Source organism: Homalodisca vitripennis, chromosome X (genome assembly GCF_021130785.1).
Source record: "Homalodisca vitripennis isolate AUS2020 chromosome X, UT_GWSS_2.1, whole genome shotgun sequence".
Classification (NCBI taxonomy): Eukaryota; Metazoa; Arthropoda; class Insecta; order Hemiptera; family Cicadellidae; genus Homalodisca; species Homalodisca vitripennis.
This window is the reverse complement of record NC_060215.1, coordinates 137,019,936-137,036,545: the sequence shown is the minus strand read 5'-3', so window position 1 is coordinate 137,036,545 and position 16,610 is coordinate 137,019,936. Positions and strand designations below refer to the sequence as shown.

The following is a 16,610-nucleotide window of genomic DNA, read 5'->3' as shown; positions in this document are numbered from 1 at the left end:
ACTGATATATCTATTGTTGGCAGCTACTTTAGCCTTCATGATTTCCTGCTTATAGTTTTTTAAAACTATTGTAAAGTATGTGATCATCTTGGTTCCGAGTAATCCTCCATTTATCATATAGAGCTAGAAGTTGCATTCGCCTATCTAGTAATTCTGGCGTAAACCAGTTTATTACATCGCATTTCTTAGATCTAGGTATCACAGATATCTTTGGGCAACTAATATTAAAATGCATGGTTAAAATATTTTAAAAACTATTTACAGCAATATTTACATCTTTGTGATACACACAATTCCAGTCAGAATTACTTAAACATTCAACTAGATTACCTAACCTATCTTGTGACATGAGACGTTTTTGGCCAACTTTCATGTCATTGGGCTTAGGCCTAATAGTACTGCCATCCCGACTATGGCTATGATCATTGGCCAGATAAAGGCTAACCCAAATACCTGCGTGATCAGATATTACTCCTTGGTTCAACAAAACTATATCTAGGTTTTCTGCAGCTAAATTAGTAGCTATATTGTCAAGGCAAGACTTAAACCTAGTTGGTACATTATTTGTACAGTACAAATTAAAGGATCTTAAAAGATTTAAAAAAATCAAGAGTTTCAAAGTCACTAGCTTTCAATATATCAACATTAAAATCACCCGCCAGTATTACATGTTTAAAATTTTTTGGACCCTTAGTAACATAAGCAAGTAAACATTCTAGGCTAAAAATAAACAGTCCAAAATTAGAGTCTGGCGTGCGATACACACATATACATATAACTAATGAATTCAGTTTACTTAGTCTAATGGCAGTTGCTTCACATATTGCACTTTGACTATAGCGGGAAACATCAATCATTTCATAACTTATTTCTTTCTTGACATAAATTGACGAACCACCAAAACCCGATTCTCGGCAAAAGTACCCGGCCAGTTCAAATCCCTTCAGGAATATACAAGGATATTTCATCTTTAACTAACCAGTGCTCATTAATACAAATAACATCGGTTTGTTTGAGAGCCAATATCGCCTCAAGTTCAAATAATTTATTGCGCAATGATTGTACATTGAAGGTACATACACTTATATTTGGCCTAGGACCCTTAATATTTGTAGATAGGTTTTGATCCAATACGTCTATGAGTTTACTAGGCCCACTTAATGGGGTAGGCCTAAAAAAGGTTTATTATAACTTACTGTTCTACGAAGAGGGTTATATTTTCGAACACTAACACCTCGAGGCCACAGGTTAGGATGCATAAGTTCCTCACCCAATTCGAGCGGTACACCCACCTTGAAAGAGTTGTAGTTGCTGTACCTAGTTTTTAATTGTTCACACTGATATGTAGGTGCCTCTTTTAAACTATTAAGGTATTCAACTAATGAGTCAGCAGTAACATCTGTGTTCCAACCCGACATGAAAAGCCATAGTATTCTTTCTGCAGGTTTAATTGACATATTCTCACTTACCTCTTTTGTACCATAAATTACCTTATTTCTTTTAATTACATCACTGTAGGAATGTTTCATCATAGATGAGTTCTCTTTCCCTTTTACTTTTAGAATTGCGTTTGCATCCATACTAGGCAGTAACTTACTTGGAGGATATTTCTTTTCCTGTGAATTATTGCCACTTTTATTTAAAGTGTCGTGTTTTTTGTTGAATTTAACTCCTTTACTTACATATTCGGAGTTCCTGTAAACCCGGTTATTAACTTTGTTAACCTCACTACCTTGTTGACATGGTCGTGATGTGTTGTGTTTCTGTTTACTAACATATGTCCATAATCCATCTGATTCCAACATTTCACTGTCAACGGCAATTGAAGTATCAATGCAACGGCCTGCAAGAGTAGAATCTTTGTCATCAAGGCCCTCCACAGATTCGACTTCACTTGAAAAAATACCAGCACTCTCACTGTTGTTCGTCTGTGAGTCACTTTTGACAGAATTTGAAATTGTCATATATTCTTCAACATGTTGTTTGAACAGAGTCATGTCATTCCTTAACCTAACATTTTCCGACAACACACATTCAAGCTTCTTCACAATTTCAGCATTGTCATTATTCACTATTTTAGTCAGATTAATTAAATTTTTTACTGTTTCATTTAGGGATAAGAAATCCTCAACGTCACATCCTCCTAGCCTTCTATACTGTTGAAGAGTACTTGAATTGTAGTAACATGTGTGATATTATCATTCGGACTAGTTAAGAGTTTTTATTTCATTATTGGGGCTTGATTGACGATGCCTATTGTACTGTTTTTTGTATTTAATGGCAAATAAATCTCTTGATTCTTGATTCTTGGTTATTCACACATGTGATTTGAATGCTAATTTGAAATTATGTGACCAATTTTGACTGCAGATTAAAAATGTAAATTACAACAAATTATTTTAAATCCAATTAGTTTAAAACTTGATAATCTAAACTGTTAACAATAGTTATTCACAAATAGAAACACAACCTTTTGATTTGTATGCTACTTAGGTTATTTGAGGTTATGCGACTAATATACTCACTTCAATAAATTTGCAAAATGAGTTCAATAACTTCAATAATTAACTATAGTTTTTTATGCACTTCAAACATTTTCAATCTCTATTAATGTATTATTACAATTAGCACTCACACAATAATTACACGATGTTACAAAACAACACACAAATTTGATAGCAGCAGAAACTGTCGGGAAAACCTGAAATTAAGATAGAAAAACATTATGGCTGTGTTGTAATATTATAATGTTTACATGGAACAATTGGTGAAACTTTATCTTTGCAATCTGCATTACACTACTGATCAAGCACTTTATAATAACGTAATATTTTTTACAATTTAAATGTAAGCAAATTTTTCTGCCTCTTTGTTGAACTTAAGCTGAAAGTGTTGACAGCTGTTAAGTAACAGTTCACTTTGTATTACGTGTTGTAGCGCAGTCTGGTGGATCCAATGTAAAATATTCCAAGATCAACAACAATTTATTTATAAATAAAAAATTAATTATATAAACAATGTAAATTGGACCGAATTGTGAATCTAAACCATTCTCGGATCCACCTAACGTCACACAAAAAGTTTCATTAAAATCGGTCCACCCATTTAGGAGGAGTTCAGCCCCATACACACGCACACAAGAAATATATACAGAGTGTACATAAAGTCCACGGGTATAATATTTTCTGAATGATAACAGATAAATCAACAAGATTTGGTACATCAACACTACACCTAAAAATCTAATTTTTGAAGGAACTATCAGTTTTCTGTAATATCATGGGGACGTCCCGCAAGGAGTCAGAAGGAAATCTTAAATAGGAGCATAGGTCAATATGCACATCATTTTAAAGGGCTTATCTAGCAGAGTTTAATGACGCAAACCGCACTCAAAAAGATTGATCCCATACAAAATGGCAGTTGTTCAAAGGTTTTACTTGGTTACATTTTATTAGTAGCCATAACCCCAGTAAAGCAAAACTGCAACCAAACGAATAATGCAGCGAAATACTACATTATGCTTGTCAGTTGTACAGAAGTGAATTATGACGTTAGTTATCCTCAAGGGTTACAAATCTGGTCCTAATATATTGAAAACGGGGAAAACCTGATAACAGTAACAATTAGAAAGCTCTTATGTTTGGGTCGCAGTTTGGACTTTCCTATTAGCCAGTCTATTCATAGTAGCCTATTCTAGTTTTCTTGTTTTAGTAGTGCTGTCCAACCTTTCTATCAGTGCGCTTTAGTACAAAATAGTTTGTCGCATTGCTTGTAGTTCTTCAACTACACTATGTCGCTTGACGAACGTGAGCGTATAACACTTCTTATGATGGTTGGTTGGGGAAACAACAGACGATCACACGAGGAAGCATGCCATTTATTTAATGACTACTTTCACGAGAGGCAGCCAATTTCTAGAACAACTGTAGGGAGAACTGTTCAACGCTTTATGGAAATAGGAAGTGTTTCCGATCGTCATAGGTCAGGAAGGCTACTGCCACAACCGAAGGCAACTCTTTATATGTATTGCAGTCATTTATTGAGAACCCGCAAGAGTCCCTACGCTCAGCAGCACAAACTCATGACATCTCTATTACGTCAGTTAAAAAAATTCTGAAAGGGTCTAAATTTAAGCCTGTCTCCAATAGACTATTTTGTTAGGGGTTACCTTAAGGGCAACGTCTACAAAATAAAGCCTCCAAATTTAAATGAACTGAGACAAAGAATACTTCAAGAATGTCAGACGATTCCTCAAGTTGCCATGCAAAATTCTGTTAATAGTTTTTATGTGCGTCTTTCCAACTGTCAAATAACAAGAGGTGAAAAATTCGAACATTTACTCTGAAAACATTTGGTAAGTAAACATCTTTTTTAAATAAAACCTTTGAACAGCCGTTATTTTGTACTGGATCAATCTTTTTGAGTGCGGTTTGCGGCATTAAACTCTGCTAGATAAGCACTTTAAAATGATGTGCATATTGACCTATGGTCGTATTTAAGATTTCCTTCTGACTCCTTGCGGGACGTCCCCACGATATTACAGAAAACTGATAGTTCCTTCAAAAAGTAGATTTTTAGGTGTAGTGTTGATGTACCAAATCTTGTTGATTTATCTGTTATCGTTTAGAAAATATATATACATATTATACCTGTGCAGGACTTTATGTACACCCTGTATATAAAGATGGATAAAAATATACATGCATACTAAAGTTTCAGAGCAAATACTTGGGTGCCACATTTAAATATTGATGTTTAAAGCAACCATATGGCTAGTACTTTCATACATTGAATTTGCAACCACACTGCATTGTACTTGGTGTGTTTTAAATATTTGTCCTACACTATTTACTTAATCCTCAAAACCTTCTCAATATAGTAGGTAGGTTACCTAGAGTCAGTGCTTCAAAAGAATCCAAAGCTTCATCAGGGTTAACAGCATATTTTCCATTAGCATCAGACTGAAACAGACCATAATGATGTGTTAGCCAAAATTTAAATGTATCTAAGGTGTGAAACACCAATTTAATGCGAATGTTGAGTTCAGTGCTTAGTGTAGTGTCTGAAATCTGACACTGTCAAAGACTTGACTCTTGGAATCTGGAGTCATGTTCATTTGAAGAGATCTGAAGGATTCCAAGAGGATTCCTGCACTATGTACATTTCGGACTCAGTGAGACTATCATCAGGTAAATCATTTGACTAAATATCTTTGTAATTTAATAGTACGTCAGAATAAATTTTTTGTTACGAAAATGTTTATGTACATCTTTTATGATCTAAGATTTGTAATAAAAAAAAACACAGCATTAAAATGCATGACCTTATACTTTAGTTGACAACTGTGGCCTTGGCTGTACTAAGAAGGGCCAATCACACGATATTTACAGGAAAGAGCATCTTGGATTTTAAAAAAATTAGCAATATGGCAGAGTTGAATTTACCTTGCCTTGCCACTGTAAATTTTTTAAACAGTCCCTTAGAGTTTTAATTATTTACGTTCCAATACATAAAATATACAACATGTTCTGAAAACTGTATACACATTGTTATTTCTTCAAAATTCGTAATGTTTTTGAAAAAAATGGTTAATGCCATAAAAAGTTCAAAAATGATTTCAAGTTTAACTTGAACTTTATAAAATTTAACTTGATAAAATTTGAAGAATAGAAAAAGTATATACAAAGAATAACAGCCATAATTTTTCCCCACATTATTCTGAACAATCTCGCATATAACACAATAGCTAACATATTAGGTTATTTGAAATATATTATATAATTTACAATACAAGTAAAAAATATATATACACCATTCCTGTATATTTATACATACTGTTGAATAAAGAGACTGAATTGAATTGAATACTAGATGAAAGTGGCAGTATATGCTGTGATGAATGTAATGGAGTTTAAAAGATTAATGCAGTTACCTCATGTTTGTTTTGCAGCGATATTACTTTAGGAACTTCCCATATGATGACTGAAGAATCCAAAGAACCTGAAAAAATAACATTATAGCATTATAGCATAGTTTTTAGTAATAATTTTGTTTGAAATCACTAACAATGTCCAACATTTTGTAAAGAGTCTTGTGTTTCAGATTCAGCACTAAAAGTGTTAATCATAGGACCTGTACAGAAAGTAACTGATGTTTTGAAATAAACAATTTTGGGACCAACATATCCTCAATTCTTTTCCTCTCGTTCTTTTTGGTTTTCACTTTCGTGGGTGTGGTGCCAAACACTGACACTTTAATTTCAATTAATTTGTAATTTATCAAAAGCAGAATTTTTGAACAGAAAAATGTTGAACTTATGCAAAAGTTGATTAAATTTAAAGACACAAATAATATGATGAGTAAAGAAAAAAAAGCGTTACTATACGAAAGCAACTGCCACTATTGAACTTCAAACAAACTCCTGATGTAATTACCTACTCGTTTATGGTTAACAAAATACATTAAAAGGTACTTCATTTACAAATCTTTATTGTCAAGTATTTACTCCAAATATGTTACCTGTAGCAAGAAGGGTTGCATCTGGGGAGAAAGCGCAGCAGGTTACTTGATTCTTGTGGTAGCTCAGTACATTCAAACATTGACCATTTTGCTGCAAACCAAATACAAATACAATTACTCTTGATTGTCAAAAGTGTTACAGACCCTGGCTAAGACTGTACATGTTTGTCACTGTGTAAATAGCTAATTAATTATCACAAGGGAAAATCTACAACCAGACTTGTCGAATTAATTGAATTTATAATAAATAACCTTCACGAAGGAAAATCTGTTACTAGCACTTTTCTTGACCTGAGCATGGCTCTTGACTGCCTCAACCACGATCTTATTGTGAAGAAGCTTTAGGGATTAGGGACTTGGTGTACACCTCTAGTGGTTTAAGAGTTACTTAAATAACAGATGGCAGATTGTAGAGATCAAGCATACTGTAGAATAGTCAGTTAATACAGTGGTATCTGCAACCATGAGGGTTACTAAGGGTGTACCACAGGGCTCAATTCTTGGGCCTGTTCTGTTCATCCTGTCTGTCTCCAATTTGCCTAAGTATTTGGATGCCTATTGCCACCCTGTCATGTATGCGGATGATACTGCTCTCTTAACCACCAGGAAGTCGGCAAAAGATCTTGAAGTTACTGCTTTTATTTCTGTTAACATTGCGCAGAAATACTGTGAAACAAATTACCTCTTGTCTTTAACCCTAGTGTTGGCAATCGACGACTATTGGTCGGTGACAGTCCCGCAGAGGTTAGCAATCGACGATTATTCGTCGACAGTCATGGCGTCACTATTTCACTTATTATGATACGTAAACTCGTCGTACCAATGTTATTCAGACACCACTGCAAACATTAAAATCCTGTCCACAGACAGTTTTTTCAATAGTTGTAGCGAGTGGACGGATGACGCAATCAGCTGTTTATAAAGTGGAATTTATTTTCAAACCTGTTGCTACGGTCCGGCACAGTTGTTGACTGACTGTATTGGTTATTTTGTTCATTTATTTCGTTTGTTAACTGTAAATATTGATTGATTATTCCATAAAACGTGTTTATTATGATCCTGTAATGTTCTTATGTGAGTAGTTTTAGTAAATAATACTAACAGTGTATATTTGTTTACTATATTTAGATGCATATCGTACTTTTGTTTTAGCCCAAGTCAGAAATAAAACCATTACAAACAATAAACAAACTAATTATTAAACTAATTTATTTTAACACTGTAAATATAATTTTGTTACTTTATTCTTTCTTTTTAAAAAGTTTCTTTTGTAAAAAGAATTACGTTTTTGGTTAATAAATTTCAAATTGATAGTTGCTGTTTTATTCAGATGGGTTTTAGGCACCTTTTCAAATTTTCACACATACTTTTAGTTTCTTTGTATATATTCCAAAAAACCTATATATTTTCAAAAACAACATAATATTTGACAACTTTTGAAGTTTCAAAGTTCTAGGAATAAAATTATTTTCAAACCATGGTCCCACGCAATCAATATAAAAAATTTGGATAAATTATTATATAACAAAAATACACCAATTACAAATTCACGTTATCTGAACAGAATGTTGTTTTCCACTGTTTTCTGAAAAAACAATGTATAATATAACATAATTGCTGTTATATACGTATTTGTTTAACTAAAAAGAAAAATACCTTATGCAACACACAAAAACGGCCTGCCATTAACAAGTGAAATGACTGCCACTACTAGGGTCAATGAAGAAAAAACAAAGAAAAAGAACCTAGGACGACTGAAGATCAGTATCAGAGCCACCTAACATAATCACAACAAAATCAATAAAGTATGACATATTGATGGGCGACTGCCTCTCCTGAAATTCCCATGTTTACTCGCTGTGCAAAAAACTCAGCACTGGAATTTCCGTGCTAAAACGGATTAAGACCACTAATGCTGACAAAGCCACAAGTTCTACTACAGAATACCAGATAGTGCAATCAATATCTGGTTGGGTTGCTTTTTTAATGTCACAGCTCTTAATGATACCTTTCCTGAAGACAAGGCAAATAGTAATAGTTTTGTTTCACCACACGGAATTGTAGGCATTATGATTGTGGTGTTACTCAAGTATTGGGGATATCTTGTAATCAGGGAAAATAATCATACAGGAAAAGTAATCAGCATCCACAGAAAATATGCTGAAGATGGTGATATTTTGGGAAAATTTTACAGTATGTATATATGACTGATGACTGAAGGGAGTAACAGTATTTTTAATTTGTAAAAAAATAATTTTCATAAATCACAAATAATTAAAAAAAAACATATAATTCCTGAATATATAACTCATATTATAGATATTGTAAAAAATCACATTCATATTTTCAGCCAATTTTCGTATGGCCTAATTAAAAAATTGGCTATTGTGTTTTAAAACCAATACAAGTAACTTATTGATTATAATTAACATTTTAGCCCATAAATTATATTATTCAGTGCTTAAAACTTTAAACATTATCAATGCTTTGTATAATGCCTGATTTCTCCTTTGTGGTGAAACCACTGATTGTTTAGCATTGTGCATGTTGTTTGTTAGTGCTGTACTTTACCAATTAGCATACTCACATTTACTAAAGATGTGCATCAATGATACAATCTAATATTAAAATTGAATGATTTCATACAAATTCCAATGCTTTGTTTCACATTTATTATCGATTATGAATGATTTGGAAAGATAACAGAAAAATGGACATTTTCCATTGTTATAAGTTAAAACAGCAATTCAAGGACTTTCATTTGTCATCTTCTTTAGATGTTGAATTCTAAAACATGAGGTTAACCTTAGAACTGGTGATCCTGACAGCTACAGCATCGATCAACTGGAAATCAACAGATCATCCATTGATTTGTATAGTTCACTGTTTTCACTCATGTAAGAAGGGTGAAAAACAATATGATTTATATGTTGATGGAAACGTGAACAGCTAAATACCAAGATATGTTTATTTAATTCTATATGTTGCCTGTGACATCAGTAGTAGATGCTTTCCTGTGTTGTTACTAACCCGCTACCTTTTAACGGTGCACAGTCTTCTTTACTTAGTTGTTTCAGGGTAAATACAACGTGTTGAGTGAAAAAATAAAGTTTGGTAAAATTTATGTTTCCATGGTAACGAATTATGAGTTTCACCTACTATTCCTATGTGTATTACTAGTCATGAATTAATTCAAATAGTTTATTTATTACAGAAATGGGTACACATTTGGATGTAATATGAATAATAACAAATCAAGTTAACTCAGTCGGAAAGAAAGAACACAGAGACGTGTGGTGTGCAATGATGTGGCAAAGTGCAGCACTAACAAAGACATGCACAAAGCTAACAGAATCAATTGTACCACAAAGGAGCAATCTAGCACGATACGAACAATTAGGATCAAAGTATCAAGTACTGAATATTACAATTCATAGGCTAAAATGTTAATTTTATTTCATAAGTTACTTCTTTTGGTTTTGAAAAACCATAGCAATTATCTTGTACCAAAAACAATTTATGGATATCCTAGCCACTGTTTACATAACCCTCACCATATTCCAAATCCTGGTGGTGCGGTCGATGGCAGTGGAGGCCAGAACATCGGAGGATTTGCTGGAGAAGCGGACTTGAGTTATACTGCCTCCGTGGCCTCGCATGAAGAACATCTCCTCGAACTTCATCACCAGATCATCGATCGGCCACATCTTAAAGACTCTGACAATGCAGTCATTGCCACCAGTGGCTAGGCGGTATCCTCGGGCAGAAGATGCTGCAACAGTTTGTTCATAAAATATACATCCATATTTCTGGGAGTCTACAATAACTTGCAACAAAGATGTACTGCTACATAATGTTTTTATAATAATAAAACTAAAGTTAGGAGGGGTCCATTCAAAAATTAAATTTAACTTAAGAAATTCAATCATAGTTAACCTTAATATAGAAATATCATAAAATAACAATTAATTATTTTATCGTCACCATCAAAATTTGATTTCTGTAAAAATAGTGATAAGTTTTATGGCATACAAAATTTATCCAAGTTACAAGACTTTTTCAACATTTTAGGTAATTAATTTTTACTGTACATAACAAGAAAGGATCAGGTTTTATTCAGACACAAGAGACAATGAGATAATTCAAACTTTAAATTCCAGAATATATAAAGAAGATTTTTGGGGTTCATACTGACCAAATAAGGAAAATAATACGGAAGCGGCTAGTAATTACAACCTGTATTAGATACCTGTTTATTTTCAATGTAATGGTAAAGAAAGCCTTGAACATGTATACTCTAAAAACTCAATAGGCTCAGAAGCTAATAGCTAACTTGTTCCCAACTGTCCACCTTATCACCACAACACTTTACTGTGTAATTATTTAACACATATATTAACCAACCACTAAAATATACTACAAAATGTATAATTTTAATTCTTTAATGCACTAAAATGTTATATGATTAATGAAAATTATAACTTTAACAGTTAAATAATTGGTTTTCACAACAAATCATATATGACTGACAAAACTAACATTAAAGCCTTACGTATCAGACTCTGCTAAAACACTGCTTACACAATAAAATCCTTAAAATATATTGGCTTCACTGACATTGGAAGTTTTGGTTTAACATCTGACACTGGCTGTGTTCACCTAAGAACTAAGATGACTGATCGTCTAGAGGTTTGCACGCAAGTTGCACTTGGTAAACCAAATGCTTCAAATATCACTTTGGGAGTGTCGATGGCCGAGTGATCTAAGACACTGGACTTTCGGTCTGGATTAGAGATAGCGCAGGTTCGAACCCTGTCTGTGACCGTTGCACTTTTTATCAGTACCATCGACTTTGTCCTGTATCGACTCTCCCCCTTATTCTGTTTGATAAGATCCTCGCACAGGCCAGTAGCCCATGAGGACGGGCAGAATAAGGCATAAAAGGAGATCGGTTGCTCCTTAAAAACAAAAATCAACTTAATCTCCATCCTCCTGGAAATTGAGATATGGAGTCTCCCAGGATCCTGAATCAGCACTTGATTGGTTCTAATAAACATGAATGATATTTGTAAGTAGACGTAATGTATAAATGAGACGGGTTATATGTTTGAACAATTGCAACGAGACAGATGATGAAATTGTTCTGGCTGTAATATATGATAATCACAAAAAAAGGAATGTTCATAAAGGATAAAAGAATAAGCCACACTGATGGAATGCATCATGGTAGCGTGTACATAGAACGAAAAGGTATTTGGCTGCTATTAACATGATAGTTATTTAAAGTCGTGTACCTATTCATACAAAAAGAAAGAGAAAAGAAACTCACAAACTGTTTTAAATCATTTATAGTGTAGACATAGCTTTAATATATATTTAACATATTTTATTCAATATCGAATCCTCAATTCTATTTTTTTCCAAGTATTTACTACACCCCATTTCAGTTAGTGATGTGTCGACGCCGAATCCAGGGTCTCGAATCTACCGAATATTCAACAAAGATTCAGATTTGAGAATCGATTGACATGATTCAACAATCGAATCTACAGAGACTCTGCACTTCAATAATTATAAGCTAATCAGCAGTGCAAAAATGACCATTCACTAAAAAGTGTTTTTGTCATACTTTAGGAAAGAATATTTTTCTTGCAGTTAGTATTTCTTATATTTATGTTCATGAATTGCTGCAAGTCTGCTGCATCTATTCATGGATGACAGACAGCTGATACTCATTATGAAAATTACTGATCACGAAAGTGTGATTTTGTTATATTTAGTGTATTAAAACGGACGTTCGTTACTCAACAGGAACAAACAGATGATCTTTAATTTTTGTTTACTTCAAAATTATTGTAGTTTCATAAACATTTTCTCTATAAAATATGCTAAGTTTATATCTTAATTTTTTTCAAGATAGGGGGTGGTTTCAAATTTGTAAAACATCTTTTATTTTAAATAATTTGTATATGTGAAATAAATGTACGCCCATATTTGTGAGCAGATTAAAGACATATATTCTGGAAGCCTATATTATAATCTATTACATTAAAATAGAAGGTAGGAGATATGCAAATCCCTTTAAAATATATTGGTATTCTTAGATTACTAATTATGTTATCACATGGTCTCAAAAGGTTTAAGGATGGTAGAGAATGGATTGGTAATAATTTTTTGTCTAAATCATACTTAGGCTAAAAAGAGCTACTAAGATTTGAAATTTGAATTTCTTAATCGGGAATCTATTTTTAGGAATCAAGATTTGAAAACCCTATTTTGCCCGTCTCTAATTTTAAAAAATAAAATGTGTAATTGTGACAGTGTTTATGCCATTGGTCAGTATAAATAAAGCCTTTCTTACATAGCATTAGGCACAGTGATAATATTTTATAGTCTAGTGATTGTGTATGATTGAGTAGCACACCTTTGTCCTTGATGAAGTTGTGAGAGAAGTCACAGGAGATAACCCCAAGGTCATGGACATTCTCCAAAAGCAGCTGGCACAGAGAGCAAGCAGGATTGGACTTCCAGACCTTGAGTTGACCAGCGGCACACCCGGTCGCCAGATACTCCTGGTCTGGTGTGAAAGCCACGCAGTTGACTGACTCTATGTGACCAGGGTAAGCGCTGTCAAACACATACCAAAAACAATGTACAATTGTATGAAAAATGTACATTTTTGAAAAAGTCCTCACAATGAAGAAAGAGCATATAATAATAGTTTAAGAACAGAACAATTATTGTTCTGTTCTTAAACTACAGAAAACTCACAATATACTTTGTTGCAATAGTGAGTGATTGATCTTTTGTTTGTGTTAACCTTCATAATAGGAAGGTTATTAATACAAAATACAGTAGAAGTCCGATTAATCGAGCTAAACAATACTGGGACTACCTATGATTTGGAAAACTGTTCCATACCCCTGCACATAAGAAAAAGGACTTGTTACCTTTAGCGTAATTTTTTACACACTTCCTACAGGGTTATTAATTAAAAAAGGCCTTGATTAACCCGGTAGTATTAGTGTACAGTTAGTGTTATGTTTAATCTGTCTTTTATACTACTTTTATCTAAGCTAGAAGTGACATGTTCTTGTACCTGATAGGCACAATATAACTGAAGCCTAGGTAGCCCACCAAGGGATAATTTTCGGTTGCAGTGACGGAACCGAGGTATGTAAGACATTTTGCAAATGAAGAGTGGTTTGGGCCCATGGAGACATAAAGCCAATACAGAAGCCTCCGGCTTAAGTCCTCAAGACCCCACCTATCACACGTCTGCATTGTATCAAAGACCATTTCCCTACGGCAACAACCCTTTCCAAATGACATCCCAAGTTCAGGACCCTATCAAGGATGACGCCCAGGTACTTGACCTCAGACTTTATCTTGATGGAAGAGCCTCTTAATAAGAATTGACCAATACACGCCAATTGACACCTTCTTGCAAAGTCAATGACGGCAGCCATGGTGGGACTGACACTAAGGCCCATCTTATCGTACCAGTTTCCCACCATGTTCAGAGCAGTATTGGTCAGTTCCGTGACTGTTGTGTTGAACTTGCCACTCACAAGAATCACACTGTTATCTGCATACTCCTGTGCAAAGACACCACTAATGTTTAAAGACTCAAGCAGGTTGTCCGCAACCAGGTTCCACTGAATAGAAGAAAGAACGCCACCCTGGGGACAGCATTTCGTAGTCCTTGCACTGACACCTGCTCCCATAAGAGTGGTAGTAACAACCCTTTCTGTGAGTACGGCCCTAATCCAGTCTCATATTTGATTTGTAGAGGTATTTGATAATGATGTCACGTTTCAGTCATGTCATTTTGAAAACTACACTCACATTGAAAATAGAGAATTAGCGAAAATCTGTTTAATATAGGAGTACAACAATTGTGATTGAATGTTCTTGATACAAGCGTCAGGTCATAATCTTAGTGTTTTTCTCTTCGTATTCAATATTAATAAATTGTTAATAGGTATTAAAATATTGATTTCCAGTTCAGAATAAGTAATTAGTCAGTTGGAAAAAGTTTTAATATATAATTCTTTTGTTAAAATTTAAAAAGCTATTGAGATTATACTGCACAATAAATTTGTAATATATTATAAAGTCCAATATAATTATTATATCAAACGATAATTTTAATTGACTAGCAATAATTTCATTGTATACTTGAAACACCTACACATTTAAGCTACATTCTTAAAGCTAAAGCATATGTAATAGATGAAGGTCATGCTAACGCCTGCAAAATTATTCACGTAAAAGTCAAGGTCACTTCTGTGGTTCCCAGAGTGTACTTCCGACACTAATACAACCCTGCATTTTTATTGTTATTCTGAGAAAACACTTTTTGCTGGTAATATCATTCAACACTATAAAACTTAAATACATTTTAATGCTAAACCACTGAAAATACGTTTAGTCACTAATCCGAATTGACCCTATAACATTGTCCCGTTACTTCTATGTATTTATGAAATCTAAATACTTTTCTTTCCTGTTATAAAGATAATGATTTGCCTAAATGTGCCATAAAAAAAACTAATTCACAGAAAACTTGTAGTAAACAAATCTCTCAAAACTGTTAAAAACTGACTGCCAGTTTAGACAAAATGACTGTCAATTGCTGGGTTGAACTTAAACATAAAGTACATCAGTTAACTGATTTTTTTATTTATATAGTACGAGTGACCCTCATGTTTTAAGTGAGGCAACCCTTAATTAATTGTAACAAGTTTTATATTATAAGCATTCTAAAAATGTTGCAAAATCTCTAAACACAAAAATAGATAGGCATAATAATTTGCAAAAACTTGTGGGTTTAAAACAAATTTGAACTAATCATACATTTTCTTTCTATTAGGTAGGCACTTTTGGGTTTGGCCCCAGGATTGTATTTTTTTATTAAAAATGAGTTTTTCAACCTTCTTAGTGTACCCAGCCAATCCCAGCATGAACTACAATAAAAAGCTACAGAAATCTAAAGTACTAACTGGGAGATGGATTGAGAGTTGATAGACCAGAGGTAGGCCTTTCCGTCATTTCCACCGATAGCCAAACAGTCTGTGGACGGAGAGAAGCGTGCGGCTCGTCCACCTTGGCTGCTCAGATGGAAGGGCTTATTGATCATCTCACCATTCTGCAACACAATACACATATGCCTTACACCTCCATATATGTGTTGAACAAAATGTGTTATCCATCAACCACGAAATCAATCAATAAACAATTAAAGCCATTGTTTTCATAGCACTGGAGAGTGGGGACTTTTGACCTATAAGTCAAACTTTGTTCTCTTGTTAAAAGGTCTTCTTTTTATTTATCGTCACTCCATTCATCAAAGGCTCTTTTAGCTTTACTAAAAATAGAGAAGAAAAAGGGATCACAGGATAGGCTAATTTTCCTTTTCACATATAAAATCTTCCGTCATCACTTCCATTAGACCAAAAGTCCATGTTTAACTGTTTAGTTCATAACAATTTATAAGCAATCTAATCTCTTCCTCAGGTAGATAACTACCCTAATATATAACAACAATCTATGTTAAAATACACAAATCATACCTTTGCATTGTGACACACCAAATTCAGGAATCACAACAAACATATGTGGTCAACTCCACGCTCATTATCTCTAAGACATGCACTTAATAATACACTAATTATTATCAACCAACTGAAAAAATGAATACAGATCACAATATGTCTGTACACAATAACTAACATTGACAACTATGTAAAGGTATGTTGTAAGATTATTTTAAACTACATTTTAGTTATGTATTAGGTTAGGTATCCACCTGAGGAAAAAATTAGATTGCAGATCTCGAAACTGAGCATTATAACATGGACTTTTGATCTAATAGAAGTGATGACGGAAGATTTTATATGTGAAAAGAATAATTAACCAGTGTTACATTTTTGTTTTTAACTGAACAATGGTAAATTTCCAAAAACATCCTGTTAGCTTCACAATATTTCTATCATCAAAACCTAACTTTAAAGAAATGAAAGAAGTGAGATTATGTTGACAAACTGTGGTGTGAGATGCGGGCTACACACGCATTCAGTTTCATGTAA

General features: G+C 33.6%; 1 protein-coding gene across 1 annotated transcript in view; it reads right to left on the bottom strand.

The window, feature by feature from the left end:
- LOC124369888 (WD repeat, SAM and U-box domain-containing protein 1-like) overlaps positions 1-16,610 on the bottom strand; it is a 62,888-nt gene that overhangs the window by 19,229 nt on the left and 27,049 nt on the right. Inside the window, exons 10-15 of the mRNA XM_046828030.1 lie at positions 15,525-15,670; positions 12,944-13,146; positions 10,074-10,291; positions 6,520-6,610; positions 5,933-6,000; positions 4,892-4,961 (exon numbers count right to left, since the gene is read on the bottom strand). Of these exons, the coding sequence (XP_046683986.1) occupies positions 4,892-4,961; positions 5,933-6,000; positions 6,520-6,610; positions 10,074-10,291; positions 12,944-13,146; positions 15,525-15,670 (796 nt within the window). The remainder of the gene's footprint in view (positions 1-4,891; positions 4,962-5,932; positions 6,001-6,519; positions 6,611-10,073; positions 10,292-12,943; positions 13,147-15,524; positions 15,671-16,610) is intronic.